The 22657-nt window shown below is 40.0% G+C and overlaps 1 protein-coding gene across 4 annotated transcripts in view; it reads right to left on the bottom strand.

Annotated features, from left to right (window-relative positions):
- DENND3 (DENN domain containing 3) overlaps positions 1–22657 on the bottom strand; it is a 67922-nt gene that overhangs the window by 26468 nt on the left and 18797 nt on the right. For 3 of the 4 annotated variants that reach the window (XM_077809739.1, XM_077809742.1, XM_077809743.1), the window contains 8 exons: positions 22133–22252; positions 20514–20732; positions 17670–17791; positions 16459–16614; positions 12474–12570; positions 9273–9376; positions 2449–2630; positions 790–1308 (listed from right to left, as the gene is read on the bottom strand). In XM_077809739.1, coding sequence (XP_077665865.1) covers positions 790–1308; positions 2449–2630; positions 9273–9376; positions 12474–12570; positions 16459–16614; positions 17670–17791; positions 20514–20732; positions 22133–22252 — 1519 coding nt within the window. The remainder of the gene's footprint in view (positions 1–789; positions 1309–2448; positions 2631–9272; positions 9377–12473; positions 12571–16458; positions 16615–17669; positions 17792–20513; positions 20733–22132; positions 22253–22657) is intronic. The other variant, XM_077809741.1, reaches the window with a different exon arrangement.

The raw sequence follows: 22657 nt of genomic DNA on the forward strand, positions 1-22657 counted from the left end.
TCAAATTCCAGACCTTTATTGAACAGATTGCTAGTTTGCTATACTGTTTAGTAGTTTTAACATACGGACATATTATCTGCTAGGGATTAGGATAGGACTATATTTTATCTATAATCTAAATCAAGATAGAGCTGGCATATCACTGGACAATTAAATGCTAATACAAAAGAAAAAAAAAAGACTGAAATCTGCACCCACTGACTATGACAAACAGGCTTGCAGACACCACAGCAGACACCATTTAGCACCTGGTGTAGGAGTCAAACGTACTGCACTAAATAAGATTTCCTGCAATTGCCCCAATTAAAAATTGCCAAGAAGGTGGAGTTTCAGTTTCTGTGGAACTGTTAAATTTCACAACCAAAATGATGAGAATATAGCACGAAGGCCCCAATTCAGTGAGATACCTAAGCACATGCTTAACTTTAAGCACATGAATAACACCATTTATTACTCTGGGGAGTTTGGATCTACATGCATAACTGAGTTATCAGTGTTCCCATAAAATGTAACGGAAATGACAGACTGGTAACAATGCTTGTGTGTTTACAAAAATTACAAGAACATTTTACTGTGAATTTTAAAGTTCTATGCTACATGGACACACATATAGATTCAGTACACACACAAGCTTCTTGCGCTGAGAAACATTTGAAAATATTTTCCTGAAGGCCAGAGGAAAAAAAAAAAATAGACTCTCGACAGCAACTTACATCACTTATCAATAAAAGTATAAAAAATATTTACATAACAAAATAGATGTTCATTAACACAACATTTTCTGCTTACCTACTGTTAAGGCATCAAATAGCCGATGTATTGTGTCTATATCTTTGATAATCCCAGATTCTTGGATTCGCTTCACAAAATCGTCCAACTGCATGTGTGTTTTTGGTAATTTAAAATTTTTCACATGGTCATCTACTTTTATGACTTCTCTTTGTTTTTCCATCACTTGACTAATCAACCTCTTCAGCTCGGGTTTGCGGTCTGCTAGGGAACGTTCAGAAGGAGGCATATTTTCCACCATCTTCCTCACAAGATCAGTAGGGAAAATTCTTATGTCCGTTTTATATAGATTTTGAAAGTCTGAAAGCGCATCCAGTAGTTTTCCTTGCATCAAACCAATAAGTCCACGAAGGTAGTAATATCTTGCCAGCAGTGCTGAGTTATGTTGTAAAATATTTATAGCTCTGGTGAGATGATTGATAAAATCTGTATAGTAGGTGTGAACACACTGACTCATCAGAGGAAAGTGAATTTCTGGGATCTTGAACGTACTAATTGATTTAGATGACAATTTTACAGCTAAAAAAGAGAAATAAAGTGCTAGATATAAAAGTGAAGAATGAAAGCCTACAAGTATCTTCACACAAGGAATTTTGTGACCTGCGCCTTCAGTAATACAGTATTATGCTTGTGAGAAAAATAAAATTGTTCGCCACACACCCCTGGATACCAGCAGGCCCTGATTAGGTAGTCCATCCCTACTCAGCAACACACTTGAGCACATGCTTTACTTCTGGTACATGTTTCAATCCCATTGACTTTGCTGAACAGAGATGAGCTTAAGCGTATTTCTGAACTGAGCCTTAGGTGGGAAAGGATAAATCGGTCCAGTAACTGGTCCAGGAAGCAGCCCCACAATGACAACACTAGAGTAGGTGTTCCTTGTGGTGGTTGCAGGATAGCACAATTCTGAGCACAGTGCAGCCAAATGTTAAGTATAATGCAAGTCACTACTTCATGTAACGTTTGGTTACCACCTCCTGACTTCTGCTGTGTTTACGTGGTCAGTGTGATGCTGTATAGAAAAGAAGGTGACCATCTACACTAATATGGTCCTGTTGCAAAACTGTGATAAATCTTGTACTAAGTACAAGACACTATGTGTGTGGGGTTATGAAATGTGTGTGTTTGTATCTTAAACATGTTGTGGGTCTGAGAAACACCCACAGGTTAGCTCTTTAGAAATAACAAAGGAGTTGCAAACTAAGGCATCTGCGGTGCGGAGCCCCCTGGCTGCCCCTATGCATAGGAGCCAGAGGAGTGACATGCTGCTGGTTCCGGGAGCCATGCGGAGTGGGGCAAGCTGGAGCACCAGAGCAGGGCAAGTGCCAGACCCTGCTCCCCGGTGTGAGGCTTGAGCGCTGGATGTGGCCCCCGGGCCGTAGTTTGCCCACTCCTGCTCTATGGTGACCGTCTATGGCTCTATGGTAAAACTAGTATAGTGCTCCAGGAAGTGCTCCACATTCGTTGCTGGCTTGGTGAAATCTAAATTATAGAACATACCACCAGTCTGGGTGTGTTTGCCCTGTTTTCTGACAGTCTGACCAGAGATTGGCTCACTCAACTGTGAGCCACACCAGGCACCATGACAGTGAGCACTCAAGTACCTGGTCCATGATATCACAAGGTACTGTACTTGTTATACACATTTTTCCTTACCACACTCTGTCTCTGATCTTCGGAGTGATGAAGTCCTAGCAGGACTATCATGAGACCTAATATCTTGTAAATTAGGCATACTTATTACCATACGTTTACTAATCATATACTGAGGGTTAAATCTTTTAGAAGCCATTTTCTCCACAGTCAGTCTTCTTGGGCTATCAAGCATTGAATTTAATCTGAAGAAAAAACAATTTTTAATTACATTTTACACATATTAAACTATGCATCTGCATAAATGAAGATAAATAGTAATTTTTTATTATTACTCTTTTTTGTATTACAGTAACACCTACCAACTCACAGCACTCTATAGCCAATTTACTGCAGGACATTTTTGTCACATCCTTTGCAGTAAATTTCATAAAGATGGCTCATCAATTACCTAGAAAGACAAGGTTACTCACCTTGTGCAGTAACTGATGTTCTTTGAGATGGTTGTCCCTGTGGGTGCTCCACTTTAGGTATCTTGGCACCCTGCGCTTAAAATTGGAGATCTGTAGTAGCAGTGCCCGGTTGGGTCGCACACCCTCTGTACCAGTCCCACACCACTCCGAGCGGTTACATAGCAGTGCACAGCCAACCGCCCCCAGTTCCTTCTCTACCCCAGAGAATCGGCAAGAAACTCCAAAGTAGAGGGGAGGAAGGAGGGTAGTGGAGGGACAACCATCTCAAAAACCCTCAGTTACTCACACACATTCTTGTCAACTGCTAGAAATGGCCCATCTTGATTATCACTACATAAGGTTCTCTCTCTCTCCTGCTGGTAATAGCTCACCTTAACTGATCACTCTCGTTATAGTTTGTATGATAACACCCATTGTTTCATGTTCTCTGAGTGTATATATATCTATCTTCCTACTGTATTTTCCACTGCATGCATCAGATGACGTGGGTTTTAGCCCACAAAAGCTTATGCTCAAATAAATTTGTTAGTCTCTAAGGTGCCACAGGTCCTCCTGTTCTTTTTGCGGATGCAGACTAACACGGCTGCTACTCTGAAACCTGCACAAGGCGAGTAACCCTCTCCTTCGAGGAGTGTTCCCGTGGGTGCTCCACTTTAGGTGACTATTGAGCAGTTCTCAGTGGAGGGGAAGGGCTTCGGAGTTGGTTTATTGATGGTGGATAACACCGTAAGTCCCAACTGAGCATCTGCTGCTGATTGTTGTTCTAACACAATGTTTAGTGGAAGCATGGACTGATGTCCAGGTACCTGCTTTGCAAAAGCCAATGATAGGTACGTTATTTAGAAAGGCCACAGATGCTGCTAATGCTCTGGTGGAGCGTGTGTGGACTCCTGGTGGGGGTTACAGATTTTTGTTTTGGTAGCACAAATGGATACATCCAGATATCCATTTGGATAATCTCTGTTTTGAGATGGTTTGGCCCCTCAAGCGTTCTGTTATGAAAACAGATAGTCCAGGTGATTTTCTGAATGTTTTTGTTCTATGTAGAAAGCTAACGCTCTGAACATCTAGCATGTGGAGTGAGGTTTCCCTCCCGTCAGCATGTGGCTTTGGGAAAAATACATGTAAGTAAATGGGCTGATTTAAATGAAAAGGGGAGGTGACCTGGAGTATGAATTTAGGGTGCAGTTGTAGGATTACTTTATCCTTAAAGAATGTTGTATAAGATGGATGCGCCATTAGGTGCGCCTAATTGCTATCACATCTGCAAGATGGCCGGGAGACTGAGGAAAGCCACCTTCATAGATAAGTGCAACTAGGAGCAAGTTGCAAGGTGCTTAAAAGGTTTCCCTGTGAGACTGCACAGAACAAAGTTGAAGTCCCACATGGGTGTAGGGTTTCTTAGTGTGGGATAAGCGTTTTCTGTGCCTTTAAGGAAGCGTTTAATCATCAGGTGAGCAAATATAGTGACTCCGTCCACTTTGTCATGGAAGGAGATGATGGCAGCCACATGTACCTCTGATGGAGCTTATGGATAGCCCTGATTTTTTAAGGGCCAGTGTATAGTCGAGAATTCTCGATAGTGGGGCCGACAGTGGACAGATCTGTTTGTCCTGGCACCAAGTGCAGAATTGTTTCCACTTCTGGACAAGGTCTTTCTTGTGCTTAGTCTCCAACTGCTCAGTAGTATATCTTTCACTTGCTCAGAACAGTCTTGATCGACGCTCCCCCCCACCCGCCCCCATCAGCCATGGAATAACCAGGTCTTGAAGTGGAGTACTGACAGACACATCCTGAATCTTGTGATAGGAGGTGAGGCAGTAAGGGAAGGATATGAGGTGGTTTCACTGCCATCTGACACAGGTATGGGAACCATGTCTGTCTGGGCCATGTGGGTACAATGAGAATGATCCTGGATTTGTCCTGCCTGATCTTGTGAATGACTCTGCTTCGGAGTGGAGTCGGGGAAAGCATACATCAGTGGCACTTCCCAGTTTAGGAGGATAGTGTCGCTTAGGGAGTGATGTCCCAATCTGGCCCGGGAGCAATATTGTGGGCACTTGGCGTTTTGAGCTGTTGCAAATAGATCTATGGTGGGGAACCCCCATAGTTTCAATATGGCTTTGAAAATTCCAGGATCCATCTCCCACTCATGGGTTTGTGAAAAATCCCTGCTTAGTTGATCTGCTGTTGTATTCTGACAGCCCGGCACGTAAGATGATGATCTCTATGTTGTTCGCGATGCACCAATTCCAAAGGCGTATTGCCTCCGTACATAGGGAGTATGATCGTGCTCCCCCTTGGCAATTTATATAGAACATGCATGCTGTATTTTCTGTAAGGATCTTGATGGTATTGTTCTTGATTAAAAGGGAGAAAGTGCTCATATGCATTTCGGACTGCCCTTAGCTCCAACAAGTTTATGTGAAGGCTGGACTCCGCGGCGTTAGACTGTATTGTCACGTAGACGTGCCCCCCAACCAAATGGGGAAGCGTCTGTCGTGATGGTCATGGTTGGAGCCTTTTGTTGGAAAGGGACTCCTGAGCAGACATTTTGTGTTTGTGTCCACCATGTTAGCAAGTCTTTTACCCTGCATGGCACTGTGAGGCGTGTTGAGAGAGTATCTGTGCCGTATATACACTGTTCGAAGCCATGCCTGTAAGCACCTCATGTGGAGCCTGGCATATTTTAGAACAAAAAGACTGTCGTAGACATGTGCACCAAGAGCTGTAAGCATGTTCTGGCAGATGTTTGCGGGCTGTTCATCACCACTGAAATTAGGTTGACAAGAGTGAAGCATCGTTGTCAGGGTAACATTGCTGTGAGACAATCGAGGTAGGCCCCTATGAATTCCAACTTTTGGACAGGAACTAATGTGGACCTTTGTACATTTATTTGCAACCCTAAGTCCATGAACAGGGTTATCATGGTCTGCGTGGCGTTTATTGCTCCTTACTGCATTGGTGCCCTTATCAGGCAGTCGTCTAAGTATGGAAATATCATCACTCCTTGTCTGCGGAGATGAACTGCAACGACAGCAAGAACCTTGGAAAAGTCTCTTAGGGCAGTGGATAGGCCGAAGGGTAGTACTCGGTATTGGAAATGCTGATTCCCTAGGGTGAATTTCAGGAATCTTCTGTGTGACGGATGAATGGCAATATGAAAATAGCATCCTGGAGGTCGAAGGCCAAGAACCAAATCTCCTTTCTCTAATGCCTGAATTATTATGGTTAATCTCACCATTTTGAAACGTTATGTTCTCATGGATTTGTTGAGTTTTTGTAAATCCAAAATGGGTCTCCACCCGCCACGCTCTCTTTCTGAGTTAGAAAGTAATGGAAATAAAAACCTCTCCCCCTGTGTTGGGATAGTATGGGTTCCAAGGCACCTAATTGTACAAGGGGGCTTCTTTCCTGTTATAACAGGTGCTCATGAGACGGGTCCCTGAAGAGGGACGGGGAAAGGGAAGGGAGTTGGGTAGGTGAGATAGAAATAAAGGGGATGGAGTAGCCCTTCTGGATAATCTCTAGAACCCGTTTGTCTGTCGTGATGGTGTTCCAGACTGGATAGTAGAGTGACAGTCTCCAAATGGGTGGGGGACCATATCTGGTTCCGGGACCAGAGAGAGTGTGAATGTCTTGTGCCCTTGACCACACCTTTAAAAAATGATTGTCTGGAGGTGGATGGTTGAGATGTTGAAGACTGACCTTGGTTCTGCCGATGTCTGTTCTGTTTTTGTTTACTCTGTTGGTTGTACTGTCTTTGTGGCTGGAAGTATGGTGTAGACCAGAATCTCTGGTTATAAAACCTGCTCTGTTTCTTTTTATTTGCAGGTACATATATGCCCAGGGTTTTTAAGCTCACCCTTGAGTCCTTTAAGGTGTGTAGAGACACATCGGTTTGGTCTGCGAATAATTTTAACCCTTCAAAGCATAAGTCCTCAACAGTTGCTTGAATCTACCTTGGGGACCTGGAAAGGTGGAGCCAAGATGCACGGCACATGATCATGGATGTAGCGATGGAACATGCTGCCATGTCTGCAGAGTCAAGAGAGGCCCGTAGGGCCGTCCTGATGATGAGACACCCTTCAGAAACTTTTGCCTTATATTGCTTTTTTTTTTTGTCATCAGGGAAACTTTCAACAAATTCTGACATTTTCACAAACAGATTGTGTGCGTCTTTTGCCAGCAGGGCCACATAATTGGCTATGTGGAACTGGAGTGTGGTGAAGGCGTAGGCTTTCCATCCAAAGAAGACTAGCCTTTTCCAGTCCTTTTCATATGGGGTCATTCTGGACTGGTGTTCTCCCCTTTGATTGATTGCATCCACCACAACAGAGTTTGGTGTGGGGTGGACGAATGAAAATACAGCTCCTTTTGCTGGCACATAATACTTTTTGTAAGACCTCTTACATGAGAGAGGGACTGTACTGGGTGTCTGCAAGATTATTTTTGCAGGCTCCATGACAGCATCATTAATTGGCAGGGCTATCTTTGCTGCTGGGGATGCCTGGAGTATGTCTGTGAGCTTGTGTTGATCTCTGGTAGTTGTGCTAGCAAAATGTCCAGGGATTCAGCTACACTTCTGAAGAGCTCATAAAAAGATCTGAAATCATCCTCCATAGTGTGTGTGTGTGGGGGGGGAGGGGTGTAGGGGAGGTGGCATCGTCATTTCATCCGGTGACAAAGATGAGATGTGAGTGGGCTGTAGAGTGTCACCTTCAGCTTTGTTCTCAGGCTCCTGAATCTCTTCCTCTTGTGTCTCTGAGGGTGCTGGGACTGTTGGTGAAGGGGACAGTGTTGCTCTGGACCTAAGCAGGTTAGGGGGCCTGAGATTTTGGGCCCTATACATTGCCCATGGATCCCAGTATGGCCAGCTGGATGGGAATGGTATAGGGGGCGGTGCCCATGGTTGACCATACCAGCCCCGCATGTCTGTAGATGTTTGGTGATGAGAAGATCCAGGTTTAGGCAAGGAGTGTATATTACTGCCTTATCCTCTTCTTCCTCATCACTGGAGATAGGAGGGGCTGATCCACAGGGAATGGTTACCAAGCTTGGTCCCAGTCTAGATGGGGTACTGTTGGTACCGAGTAGAGGAGATTCAGGCGTTGAGGCTTCTATCAGGTCCACATGCCTCATGAATTGCTGCGGGACCATGAAGCTCGGTGCCGGGAAGGCATCGTGCACTGACCACTAATTAGAGTTTTAGCTGTTGGTGCCAATGACTTAGAGCTGTTCTACATAGGTACAGCAGGTGGTGCCATTGTACTGCTCGGTGCCGAGGTTTTCTTCGGCTCAGTAGGTGCTGAGCTGGGAGGTTTGACTTTGCTACTTGCACCTGCATTAGAGCTTGCCCACATAGGGTCTTTAGCTTCTCGGTAAGTCTCAGTATCAGATGTTCCCGGTGCCTCGCGGTCAGACGCAGTCTGTGCCATTGCTACCGGGGCAGATTTTTCATTTGGAGATCACTTTCTTTCAGGTGATTCTCAGTGTGGGGATGTGTGGGGCCACTTTTTGGTAGCCTTTCTAGGAGCAGGCTCCTTAGCAGCTGTTATTGAAGCAGATCCCGTCAGACACTGCCGCTGGCAACCGTTGGCCAGGAGGCGTCCTGGACTCGTTGGCCAGGAGGCGTCCTGGACTGAGGGATTTCTCCATCATAAGGAGCTTCAATTGGAGATCCCTGGCCTTCCTTGTCCTCCTGTCAGTTTTCAACAGTGTGGACATTTTTGGGTAATGTGTGTCTTGCCAAAGCAGTTGACATACTGTGCGTAGCCATCAGATCCTGGTATGGAGAGTCTGCAAGTTGGACAGCGTTTAAAGCCTGGTGAGCTAGGCATGCCTGAAAGGGAAAGTCCTTTGGAGAAAGAACAGGGATAAATCCTGCTTTTCTTTCTTTTCTTTTTTTCAAGGCAAGACCTGAGTACTTGCTGGGGAGGCAGTGATAAAAGAGGGAAGGGAAAATAAATATATATTTTTTTAAGAAGAAAAATACAGTAAAACATAAAATATAAAGAGCAAGGGGATAGGATAGCTAATGCTATTGGGAACAGCTATGAACGATTAAACTTTTATCTAAAGTAAGAGAGGGTGCTACTGTCACTCTAACTCAAGCCAAAGGTGGAGGAACTGGGGGGACGGTTGGCTGCGCACCACTATGTAACCACTCAGAGTGGCACGAGATAGCTACTGCACGTGCGCAGCCCAAGTAGGCACTGCTACTACAGATCTCCAGTTAAAAGCGCAGGGCGCCAACACACCTAAAGTGGGGCACCCACAGACACACTCCTTGAAGAACTTACTTATATATATATAGGACATGATCCTACATCACTAACATTGTAAGACATTTTTCCATTGATTTCAGTGGAAGGAAAATCAAGTCTGTGATAAATTGTAGTGAGAAAATTTTACCTATCTTCTTCAGACTGAGTGCTCAACTCAAGTTGGGCAAAAGCATCCATCCTTCTGTTCAGACGAGCTTTAAGAAACGAGTGAAATATATGGGTCTCTAACACCTGCAATACACAACAGCAAACTGATATTAATTGTTGATCATATATAAGTATACGTTTATTACTAGCCTTCATCCATTTTATTGGCCTAAAATTAAAGGCAAGAGCCCATAGGAATGCAATGTTAACGTTGCACAAATTTAAAAAAAAGATCACAAAAGTCAAGAAAAGTAAAAACTTAAAAATTCCAACAGCAACATCAGGTCAACCTCTTTACACACCCTGTATAATTTTATGGTATACATTTTAATGATAGACAGCAATATATTAAACTTCAAATTTAACAAGAAAAAAAAACTAAATTTTATATTTTCTAATATTTTTTATTGTAACCATGCAACTTTAAACTTCATTCATGATGTGAAGAAAAAGGCTCCTCACAGCTCCATGTTAAAAAATTACACTGCCAAACTGAAAAGAAAATTGGAATGATATCCCTGACATTGACTGAATATTCCCTCTTGGGAGAGCCATTAAATTATCACTCCTTAAGGTAATTTAATTTATTGTTGAGACTTCCAGAAACACATCTAAAGCCCCAAATTTTACCCTTTAGAATGGACAAGACTGCAAAAAAAAAAAAAAAAAAAAAAGTCAGATATTAAAATCAAAAATAACACACACATCCAAACTCTCCCAAAAGGTCTCCCTTCTTCCCGCACCACTTCAAATGACAGAAAATGACCACCACCATATGTAACCAATAATTTGTATCATTTCTAGAAACGCAATATAAACATTTCTAGCACAGGGCTCTTAATCTTGTTCACCAATGCACCAAACTACTCATTTAAGCACATGTTTAAGTCTCATTGATGTTGTCTCCCTACTATCCATCTAAGCTTTTATACCATACCTATGCCGGTGATACCTGACCTCCTTACAAATTTACTAAGGTTAACGCAAGATGCTATCTACATCTTTGGTTGTAGTTATGAAAACGAGCTCTCTTTAAATGGGAAAACAGACAGATTCTCCACTACTTTGCCTGGGGCATAAACTCCATGTCTGGGAAGAGGTATCACAGGCTAAGGGCCAGGGGGAATTATGCTCACAGGTCTTCAGTTAATTTAAATAATATATTAATGTATTTTAAAAATAAGGAAAAAATAAACTGCATATATAAGTTCTCCTACAATGCAGTGGGGCGGGACTAAAATTACCAGGTGGTCGATTCCAATTCAAAATACATTGCTCTATATACAGTATTTCTAATGCACTTGTCAAAGTGGCATCTAAGCAGCAATTCTGGGAATGTTATTTATATATATTTGTAACTTTATTTTCCCACTAGATGGCATGCTATATTGACAACTGGGTTTATTAAGATAACAGGTAGCAGCAACTGAACCAACTGCCCTTTTAATATAATGCTTGGTATTACTGGCCACTTTATTAAATGCGGTGCTCCAATTTTAATTTTGTTGTAAATGAAGATATCATTAGGCTATTTAGCATTTAAGAAAATAAAGTCATTTGATTTTATTTTGGTAAATTGAGGACTTAGATGGCACAAATCCTCAAAGCAACCTGAAGATGTAAAGCATACACACACGTCAATTTTAGTTCTTCACTTACTTCATTGTAAATGAAATATTAGTATTAGAAATTATACAAACTTTTTTTTTAAAAAACAATTCATTGTACGCAACATTTTTTATGGCTTTGAAATTTCTTTAAACATTTTAAAATAAACATTTTAAGCTGTCTTGAGGAAATATTCCTGATTAGAAATATTAGTGGATTGTTTCATGATTTGTACATTTTTTCCTTATTCTGTTTGCTATGCATATTTTGCACAATAAAAATCTTTCCAAAATAAAAAAATTATCCTACCATAGATTTGGTAGTTTGTCCTATTAAATCTGCATGAACATTAGTATAGTCTACAGAACAGATTTAAGTAAAATGAGTTAGTGTTTTGACCCATTTCCTTCAACCTTGGGCATCTTCTAGAAATAGAACATTCAAAAATATTCTACTTGTGATTTTGAGTAGCGAACTCAAAAAGCTTCATTATCTAGTCGAGGTGAAAGCTAATTATTACAATCTATTAGCGGTAGTGATCTAATTTCTTCGCAAGATGCAGAGTGCAGCTTCTGGAGAACCAACTGTCTAAGTAGCAATATTATAATAAATGAAGCTTTTGTAAATTTTGTAAGTGCACTTGCGATCTTACTCCTTCTGAGGAGTGAATCTGAAATGGCAGATAGGATTTTGGATGCTCCCACTCCCTCAAACTCTCCTACTTGGTCCCATATGCATTCAACTCTTCTTAAAGTGACATTACTGTAAAAAAGGAGTAGATTAAAAATAAATTAAAAATCCTGTATTCCTTTGCTTTTGTCATTTTAAATAGGAATTGCCATAGTGGGTCAGATCAGGGGTCCACCTAATCCAGAATCCTGTCTCCAGCAGTGGTGAGAACTAGCTCCTTCAGAGGAACATGCAAAAAATTCTGAAGTAGACAGTTATGGAATAACCTGCCCATCGAGAAACCACCTTTCAACCCTCAGTAGTTCGACGTTGATTTACACAGTGAAACATGAGGATTTATATTTCTTCCAAACTTTGGGAAGCGTTTTTTTTGTTTGTTTTTTAATCTAATCCCTAAAATTTTTAAATACATCTTCCAGAGGTTTAGCTGCAAAATTGACTTTACATCAATATAAATCATTGTGTGTAAAACCCTTGAAGCCAGTTCAAAAATATAAGGATTAATTTTCCCAGACTATAAATTACTGTGGCTCACTTAGGGCAAAATTCACCCCTTTTCAGCAAAAGATCTATGCCCACTTGAGTCCTATTTTGAAGCCTTAGCTGTGACTTCAGTCTCATGCTGGCCATTTGCAAAAGGAAAATTTCACTTTGAAAAAAATGTTTCATTTGCACCTGAGGAAGAGACACAAAAATAATTTCAGAGAACAATATGCTACCATATTTGTCTGTATATTTTTAATTAAAATCTAGTCAATGTGTTATGAAAACTAGTAGCTTATACAATATAGTCCAAATTTCAATAATTTAATGTGGGGTGTTTTGTAATAATAATAAAATAATAAGCTAACAGGTGATTAGAATAAACCAAGGATGTGATTACCTTTTTGTAAAATGGCTGATCCCCATGTGCCCTTGTTTTCAGAAACTCTTCACTATTAAACACTCTGTGTTCATAATTTAGATGGTCCTTGACCTCCCTGTTAATAAAGAGCATGTTATAAGTCTGGAGACTTTGTAAAGAAATGCATTTTTGCAGTGAACCACTGGTACTAATAGAACCACACTGTAGTACGAGAAGGCAGGTTCTGTTTTCTGAACAATTTTTAATCACTGAATTAAAGAAAATTAATGCAGAATCTTATCTACTATCACTGACATTTTCCATCAGCAAATCCATTGAGACACATTGGGGTCAACTTCAATATCTGAATTACCATGCAGTACCATCTGCTTATTAATGTAATAATTTAGGCCCCAATCCTGCAACTATGTGTGTGTGGACAGACCCATGAAGCCATCAAGAACCCCACTTTGGGGCACCATACAGACAAAAAGATCTGCCTGTGCAGATCTAACTGCAGGATCAGGGCCTTATTTGGTGCCATTACATTGCAAGGTATTTGATCATTTGTAATGTTTTGTGTGCACACCCAGCTGCAATGTCCACTAAGTCTAGCCATAAAACCAGCTTTACTGATAACCATGTTAAGCAAAAGAAATTTAATTCAGAAAAGAGGAGACAGGAAAAAAGGGAGAACTGGTTAAACAAAAAAAGCAAGCATCTATATTTTAGCATATATATTATGGCAGAAAGTACAGGCTCTTCTCTTTCCCTTGCAAACCAGGAGTTAATAGCAACTTATGTGCTCCAGAAAGAGGCCAAAAAAGCAAGTTACTCTAGAAACAGGAAGGAGAGATTGACTGCGAGAAGGCTGCTCTCTGAACCAAGGGCTATGGGTAAAAAACATGAGGTTACTTACCCTAGACATATGCATATCATGGTGGCTGAAATAAGGGATCTGTTTTGTTATTATATAATAATTACTGATTCATATTGAGTATCAAGGATGAACTGAATTTTCAGGAAGGATTTGAATGAAGATGGTAATGGTATGGTGAACCAAATTTGGGACAACATACCCAAAGATGACGTTCACTCCTGTGCAGAGAGCCAGTACAAGACCTATGTACCACAAGTCTCAAGACCCAAGTATGATTAAAATATGGTTTAAAATGGTGCCTAGATTTTGGCTTGGCCCTCTGCACAACTGTAAATTCCACTCACTATGTATAAAGTAAAGGAGTACTTGTGGCACCTTAGAGACTAACCAATTTGAGCATGAGCTTTCGTGAGCTACAGCTCACTTCATCGGATGCATCCGATGAAGTGAGCTGTAGCTCACGAAAGCTCATGCTCAAATAAATTGGTTAGTCTCTAAGGTGCCACAAGTACTCCTTTACTTTTTGCAAAGACAGACTAACACGGCTGTTACTCTGAAACCTGTCACTATGTATAAACATAGTGGTTGTGGGAGAAGCAGACAAACATGGCAAATGGAGTGTGGCAATTTTGTCTAGAAGTGTTTGCAGAATCTTGCAAGAGTTATCAGTATGTTTGCTGCTCTTTATGATTTTTCATAAGGACTAAAAATGCCTAGGTCTGTTCAGTCATAGATCTCAAGGTACTATCTAAGGGATGGGTAGATGATATCAGCCCGTTTCACAGATGGAAGAAGTGACTTGCTTGATGTCACACACCTAATCACTGGCAGAGCTCGATTAAAATCCAAGACTCAACTGCCCAGTTCTGCGTATGGTCCAATGGACCATACTGCCTCCGATTGAGCCATAAAATCACTGATTGATGGTATTATCTTAACCGTATTATTGCAGCTTAAATATTCATATGAATTTAGAAAAATGGTGGTTAATAAAAGGATATAAACCTACATTATTTAGGGGTGTGGGGTTTTTTTGTTTTTTTTTTTAAAAGGATAAAACCTCTGCATACAGAAATACAAGACACTTTATTGAGAATAAAAACAGACAGTTTGAGCTGGACACAGAAATTTCATCAACAAAGATTTACTTTCCTTCATTCCTGGACTCTGGTAGATAGAGCATTAGAAGACAGAAGAGACACTACTGGAAAAAAGAACAAAAAAGAGAAAGTTTGAAGGAAAAAAGGAAGAAAGATGGCAACCCCATTTGCAGAATGCTAATATGATCTAGAATTAAAATCTGTTATCTATTTAGAGACAAAGCATTTTTGTAGCCAAGTATTTAATGTAATTTTAAGAGTTAAATTTGTCAGATAGCAAAGTATATTTCACCTAATATTTATTTTGAGTGTATAACAGTCAATAGTAAAAGCTCAGCAAATCTCACACTGGCAGCATATCAGATTCCTCAGACTCATTAGAAAAACCATTTTTTCCTTCTCCAGACTATGTCAGTATCTACTAAGTGGCAATCAAGTACCAGTAAGCCAGCTACCTGGAATTGAACAAATGCCGTAGGGGTGAGCTCAAATAGTCTTAACACGTCAATTTACATTTATTACTGGGACGGAGCTATATGCTGACACTCCCCTCATTAGTGTACTGTTCCATTTATCTCACAATGTGCTACATTAGCAACCATCACAAATATATCATTTGAATTTAACAAACTCCCTCACTGGAGCCTGCAGAATCATCAAACCTTCAGTATTTTTATTCCTTTGTATTAAGCTAAAATATCATCATGATAAATCCACCTGTAAACCATGGAGCTCTCCCAGTGGTAAATCTAGATTTACAGAATCTGTGTTCTTTCTCCGTTCTGTCCTCTATTTTCTTGTAGGACCTGGGCACTAGAAGTGACACCTCTCCAAACACACACAAACCTATGGACGTCCCACATGAATGGGATGTTCAGTAAATGTTCCGAGCATGCTGAGGTACTATATGAATATTAGTGTATTGGGTTAGGGTCTCAGAATCAGTAGAGCTGGAGCAGTTGGGCAAATACCTGAGAGGAAAAGAAGAATGTGCCTCTGGTTCAAGTGATTAAGATACTCAGAAAATCTGGGAGAGGACCTGACAAGTACATTTTACTAATTCTGAAACAATCTGTTTCTGCTCAAACCTACACAACCTTGCATTAATAAAGTAAGATTGAGTGAACTAAAGGGAAATTTGAGATTTTCCAGAAATGTAAAGGCATATTACAATAGATTTCTGGGGCAATGATTTATGAAAGTGACTGAAACCAACAAGAAAAATCAAAGCCAAGTTGACTGCGTTCTTTCATCCGCTTATGAGAAAATGAAACAAACGTATTAGTACTTTGATTGCCATCAATATGGCTCATGCCATCTGTAACCACACTACAAAGCACTTTAATAACTTTTCATTTCCTGTTTGTGTTCTTACACTTTAAATTTCACATGGTTGGGAGAGCAGACTCGTGACACTTCGTATTGTCTGTTATGTGATAAGGGGCTGCAAAGATCAATCACCGCATCTGAACTCACGTGCACAATGGCAGAGACATACAGAGCTAAAGGGTCACAAACAATAAGAACAATCAGTTCTGCATTGTGCCCACTGGCTATGTCTATACAATCCCTTTTCCCTAAGCATATTTTTAGTCTTCCTTACGACCCTTGCAGAGTCTGCAGGTCTAAAAGGCACTGTCACTACTTCTGTGACTATTAGTGCTATTTATACTGAACCATAATCTACTCTCAAATCTGGGGCATTTGGGCTACATCTCTCTTCCTGGTGTTTTCACATGAAATGACAGGGAGTTTAAAACAAGAATTTTAATTTCCTCAGGACATAACAAAATACCATGAACTCTTTATCTGAAGTTATAGATAACAACGAAACTATACCCAAATATGTGAACTGCTGAAATTTTACCACTGGCCACTGTACTAAGCTAGCAAAAAAATTCTTATCAGTGTCCTTAAACAGATCTAGAGATTTTTCACAGTATCTTAAAAAAAAAATAGCAACATAATATTCTCAGAGATAGAGTAGGTGTGGATGTTAACTGGTACTAGGGTTTTATGGCATACAACCAATATCATCACCCACCTGAAGATGTTGACAATTAACTGCAAAGTAATCTGCTGAACTTTAGTATTCAGTTTTTGCTGCCAAGCCCTCCTGCGCATTTGTAGTTCAATGAAGTCTGTACTGGAGCTGAGGTGACAGAGTTCTAGATCATAATGCAACTGAAGGCTCTCAACTCTAGAAAAGAAAAAAATTAATGAGTTATCCCTTAAAAACAAGGGGTTGTTTGTTTTTTAAAAATAAAGAGAAACTTGCATCTTACCCTACTTTCAACTAAAGAAATTACAAGATTTTAATTGCAAGTGTTGCTATAAAGCCAGTAACATTTCTTGTGAGCCTACTCGTAATAAAACATGGAACTTTGGACATCTCCAATGTACATACTCCCTGGAAACATTCTTGTGTGGTATGGGCAATATTTGACTTCTAATAAGTCAGCAATGACGGCATTACACCTTAAGTGGGGTGGCCATTATCTGGCTTGCCAGGGGAAGGGGTATACCGGGGGGGGGAAGGGGGGGGGTTAGAGAGGTGCAGAAGCAGAACAGGTCAGCAAGGCAACACTGACTCATCCCCAGGAACCGGAAGGGCAGGGACTTGATAAAGGACAAGCCCTCCCTGCACCAGGAAGAAGTGTTTGTTAAAAGAACAGAATAGGACAGGTTCAGGATGCCTATGACCAGCTCAGTAGGGAGCCAAACCCCCCTCCCCCACATCCTTTATAGCCCACCTTAACCCTCATTTGATGGGGTGTGGGGGAAGAGGATGTTAAGGTTCCAGCAGCAGGTTGGCTAGGGACCAAAATGGAAAAGGTGGGGGGAGAGGGGTAGAAAGGGTTTGATGAAAGCCCCCAGGTAGATATTTAAAGAATTATGGCGTTACCTACATTGCGAGCTTTTATGTGCTGGGTAGTGATAAATTTGTGGCCTAATTAAACCATACCCAGTGTCTCCTATTCTTCTTCCAGTATAGATGGATCACGATTATGGAATACCAACATTAGTAACCGTAAGGAAAGGAGCATTACATTGATCAGATAATAAAGAAAGGATACTGTGGTTGTGTTTATGATATATGCACTGTAACTGTATAAAGCTACCTGTACAAAAAGTCCAATTTGCCCTTGCCCAGTCTGGTGTTCTTATTTATGTGAAGTAAACAAAATCTGTTATAAAGAGTTTTCCATGGGACTTATCCTACTTAGGGCATGAACCACTCAGGTTTCTTTTTACCTTTTTATAAATGTTTCTGCTGCTTGTGAAGGGACATCTGGAATTACAGCTTCATCTACAGATGATTTTGAATGTGTAATATCTCCATTATCAATGTTGATTAGAATTAAATCTTCAGCTTCCTTTGTAAAAACAAACGTGTTAATGATTAAATATAAATAATGTTGATAAAATATTTATTTCTTCTTGATGTAGCCTGCAGACACTTAAATATAAAGTGAGTTACTCCAGCACAGTGATCGCTCTTAACTTGTTAGGAATGTATTGTAATTTATAACCAAAAAGAGATGGTTCTGTTTTAACTTGGTCTTTTGGAGGACTGAGACAACTACACAATTATTTTCAATATAAATGAATCTCACATTAATTTATTAGGATTTCAAAGAAAAAATACACAGATTTGGAGATCTAATATTCTCTCCATGTAGTATTAATGAATAAGTCCATAAATCCTCCACACATCAACATATATGTACAAGCTGTAACAGCTGGAAATTTCCTGCATATCAGGAACAAACCTTTCTGAATTAAGTTAAACACCTTTGGGGGTCCATTGTATTAAAAATGCATTTGTTTATGTGTTATTGTGAGATTGCATGTAACTTCTCTTGAAGGAAGGGGGATTTGGGAGTAATGGAAAGTTACCAAAAGGCAGAACAAGAAGCAGGTGACCCCAGCAGGACACTATAAAGGGACTCATGTAGGGAACTAGGGGAAAGTGACATCTTGCACCAGAATAAGATGAGGGAGGCTACTGCATGGGCAGGATAGGCAAGGGGGTGAAAAACCCTGCTTGCCTGCCTGATGGAACACAGATAATCTGCCGCCGCCCCCCCCCCCGCCCCCCCATGGACTCCCAAGGGAATGGTGAGCTAGTGAGGGACATTGCCTTTAGGATGTTAAAAAGTCCCAGACTGTGGCACATGCGTACCACTCATGTGGAAGGCATATAGGGACAAATACTAGGTCTCTGCCCTGTGAGTGAGCATAGGGACCTTGAGATTGGGTCTGTGGCTGGATTCTGTTCAGACTCCAGAAGCTTACCACCCCCTGGGAATCCAGAGCAGCAGAATTTTGGACTCCCCTCAAATAAACCCTAGTGGGTGGCCAGGAAGGGACACAACAGGATCTGTGAGACAAGATACAAGTACCTTTTTTTTTTTTTAAATCACCTCAGAATAGTCCTTATTCAGTTTTCATACTGAAAATAACTGGAGAAATAAATGAATGTGTGTAAAGTTCTGAATTCATAAATCTATTTGCAAGGTCAAGGACTACATAATTCAGATTATAATGCAGTGTACATAAAAAAACTTCAAAGTGACACTGAGATAAGAATATTTTTTAATTGTACCTGTGTTCGTTGCACCAACCTACACTATGTAGACTGAAAATATTTTTTACTACAATTTACTTTCACAGGTTAAAATGTTTGGTTTTGCATTTTACTGATCCTGGACAAGACTAGACTGATTAATGAATATGACTATAAACCAAATTAATCTCATATCTACTAGCACAATGCTGTTGTGTTTGGGTTTCCAACGCTGCAAAGGAATGTCTCTCTCAGGCTTTGTCTACACTGGCACTTAATCGGCAAAACTTGTGTCATTCAGGGGCGTTAAAAAAAAACAAAAACAAAAAAAACCCACACTCCACGCACCCCCAAATGACAAAAGTTTTACTGACAAAAAGCGCCGGTGTGAACAGTGCTTTGTGGGCAGGAGCACTCTCCTGCCAACAAAGCCACTGCCACTTGTGGGGGGCGGAAGTTTTTGGTTGGCAGGAGAGCGCTCTCCTGCTAATGAACAGCAGTTACACTGCGCGCTGTAGCACAGCCATGTCACTGAAAGCCTCGTAGCGTGGCCAGACAGTCACACACCCTCCAACAAATGTAAAACGCTAAATTTTGGGCCCAAACTATCTGACAGCGTCACTTTGAGCAACTGAAGTTTTATTTGTCACTGACAATGCTCTTTATATATCAACCTACAAAACACTTGTTAAAATATTAAAATTCAAAGAGAAGAAGAAAACTATGAATCCAATTCTGAAATCCCATTCTAAAAACGCACTTTTATATTGCTAAAGTCAAAGTGTTAAAAATGGCAGGTTTCAGAGTAACAGCCGTGTTAGTCTGTATTCGCAAAAAGAAAAGGAGGACTTGTGGCACCTTAGAGACTAACCAATTTATTTAAGCATAAGCTTTCGTGAGCTACAGCTGCATCCAATGAAGTGAGCTGTAGCTCACGAAAGCTTATGCTCAGATAAATTGGTTAGTCTCTAAGGTGCCACAAGTGTTAAAAATGTAAATCTGGAAATCCATCATGACAAAGAATTAGGAATTTGAGGCCCATGTACTGCACAAAAATATTAAGCATTTTCAAAGCTGTGCTTGGTGCTGCAGAGAAACAAGCAAAGATATGTGCCCTCCCTGAAAAATTGACAGTGTGAGGACCTGATACTGCAATCACATACATACGTGCAAAACGTTATCGACAGGAAAATTCCCACTGGCTTCAATGGGACTACTCATGTGCATAAATTACATCTGAGCATACATAAGCAGGATTGGGACCCAAATCTCACATCACATAACAAACAACGATCATAGACCATGCTGGGGAAGGAGAAGACAGACTAGAGTTATAAGAATACAAACAAAAAATTTTTTTTTAATCCACTTAATAACTAAATGATGGTTCTGCTGAAGTTAAAAAAAATTTTGTAGGAAATCTGGCAAAAATTTGTTTTAAAGATGGACTGAATTGAGGCAAGGGAGGAGACTTACTAAACAGACCTAGGGAAAAGCAACAGCAAGAGTGGGAATGTTCTATGACAAACCTGGCTAACTTCTTCAAAATGATCAATGTGACATCCCATAAGAAAAGATGTTGGGGCCATTACAAAATCCAGCATCTGACGAGATAGAATAGGTACAAAAGTGTGTTGCCATTGAATAGGATGAAGGTACAACATGAAGCATTCAGCTATGAGTGTTAGCAGGGCCCAGTCAGAAGAGAAGAAAACAATCCTCTGCTCAGTTAAGATGCAAGTTATAATCTGGAAACAATGATGAAAATGATGAATATTAGTAATAACACTTGTTACATAGAGCAAGTTCTATAAAAAGCATCTCCAAGCACTTTACAATTTAAGGTTCACCTTCAGGGGATCAGTGTTACAGTAATACATATTTTACACATTGATAAACTGAGACAAAGACAAGTTAAAGGATTCTTACACAGCCAGAGTGCTAGGAATAAAAACTGGGGTGAAATACTGGCTCCACTGACGTCAATGGAAGTTATATGCCATTACTTCTGTGGAACCAAGATTTCTTCTCAGGAGTCCTGTCTATCAGTCCACTGGCTCTAGCCACAAGACTACAACGTAAGAGGCCTTTATAGCACTCAAATTAAAGGGATAAGAAGCAAAACCAGACACTGTTGAAACACACAAATGTACCACATAAATTTTAGAGTAAAGGGCCACAAATTGTTAAGTTTGTATGGGCTCTAGAAGGAGGTGATCATGCACAACATTTTCAAATGGGAAGGCTGGCTGTGCATCAAATGCATGCAGACAAATACACGACATAGTGGGCATGGCTAAAAAAAATAAGCCAACACTACCTATTTTCAGAACTGAGATGCACACTAGGAACAAACCAAAGGCACAGATGAAACAAGGATCCAATCAGCCCTTTAGTTCAAAAGAGGAATCAGCTGAGGGGGACAATGGTGATGTATTAAGAAAATAAGAAGGGCTGCTGGCAGGACATTGTCTTGCCTTTCTTCATTAATTACATTCAACAAATATAATGGTGGCACCTGTTGCGGCTCCATTGTTATGGCTGGCTGAGTTTTGCATGTAAAACAGACTGAATTCTCTGCTACGTATGATAAAAACAGCGTATACTCCTCAAAATTATAGCACTTACTGTTTTAGTATGGAATGAATTTTATGAGAGTTTACAAGTAAATCTGTTATTTAGTTTAGGAGTTTTAACAATTGGTCCTTTAAGAAATTTAGCACCTGGTGTTAGACCATGAAGGAAAAAGAACAATCAAGCTAATGTATCTTTAAAATCAGTTTAATCTAATCTGGACCCCAAAACACAAAAATGCCTTAATCAGAAACATTTATTGCATGGTGTTACTACATAGAGTTAAATTGTTTGAGTGCCTAAATGTGCATTTCCATGTATTTTAATGTATTCGGATTTATTTTAACTTTAACCTTAGCTCTGGATTTCCCGTGTTTACAAGTGCACGATTTGGGGATAATTACATCTCTGTAATGTATTTAACCCTAAATTACTGATATGTATTCTCAACCCGAACTCCATCTTGCAGATTTTTTTCTGGGAACAACAAGAAAAGAATCAAGGTAACACAAGCAAAAAAAAAAATGGTGACACTTTACAGAATCCTCTTTAAAGTTTTTTGTTTTGTTTTTACCTGTAGCACCTGTTCTGGTTTGAAACACAGTAATGGAAGATGAAGATCCAAGTCAATAATTGGGCTGTCTGGATCCTCCCGTGATGGAAAGACTATCTGTAGTGGTTTCATATTAAATATCTGTAGTAACACATGTTTTTCAATTAATTTTTAAATGAAGAAATGGTCCCATAGAACATGAAATTTTAAATCCCAATTCTAATAAAATATTACGGTTATCTGACAGAAAATTATATAAATAAATAAAAGCACAGAACCTAACATTTTGCTTTATGTACAAAAGATAATTGCAGTACTGGAAGTATTAAACTCAATAATAACAATCTCCGTAAAGATTTATAAAGCACTTTGTGTTTCCTTTCAGTCTAGTAAGAGATTTTAGATACTGAAACAGATATTAAAATTGAGGAAATGAAATACCTTTTTACACAAAAAGTATTTTGATATAATCATAATCATCTTTAATGGACTCTTGTCAATTATGTCTATTGTAAGTTTAGTCTAACTGCATTCTGTCTTTCTAGG

Source organism: Eretmochelys imbricata, chromosome 2 (assembly GCF_965152235.1).
Source record: "Eretmochelys imbricata isolate rEreImb1 chromosome 2, rEreImb1.hap1, whole genome shotgun sequence".
Taxonomy (NCBI): Eukaryota; Metazoa; Chordata; order Testudines; family Cheloniidae; genus Eretmochelys; species Eretmochelys imbricata.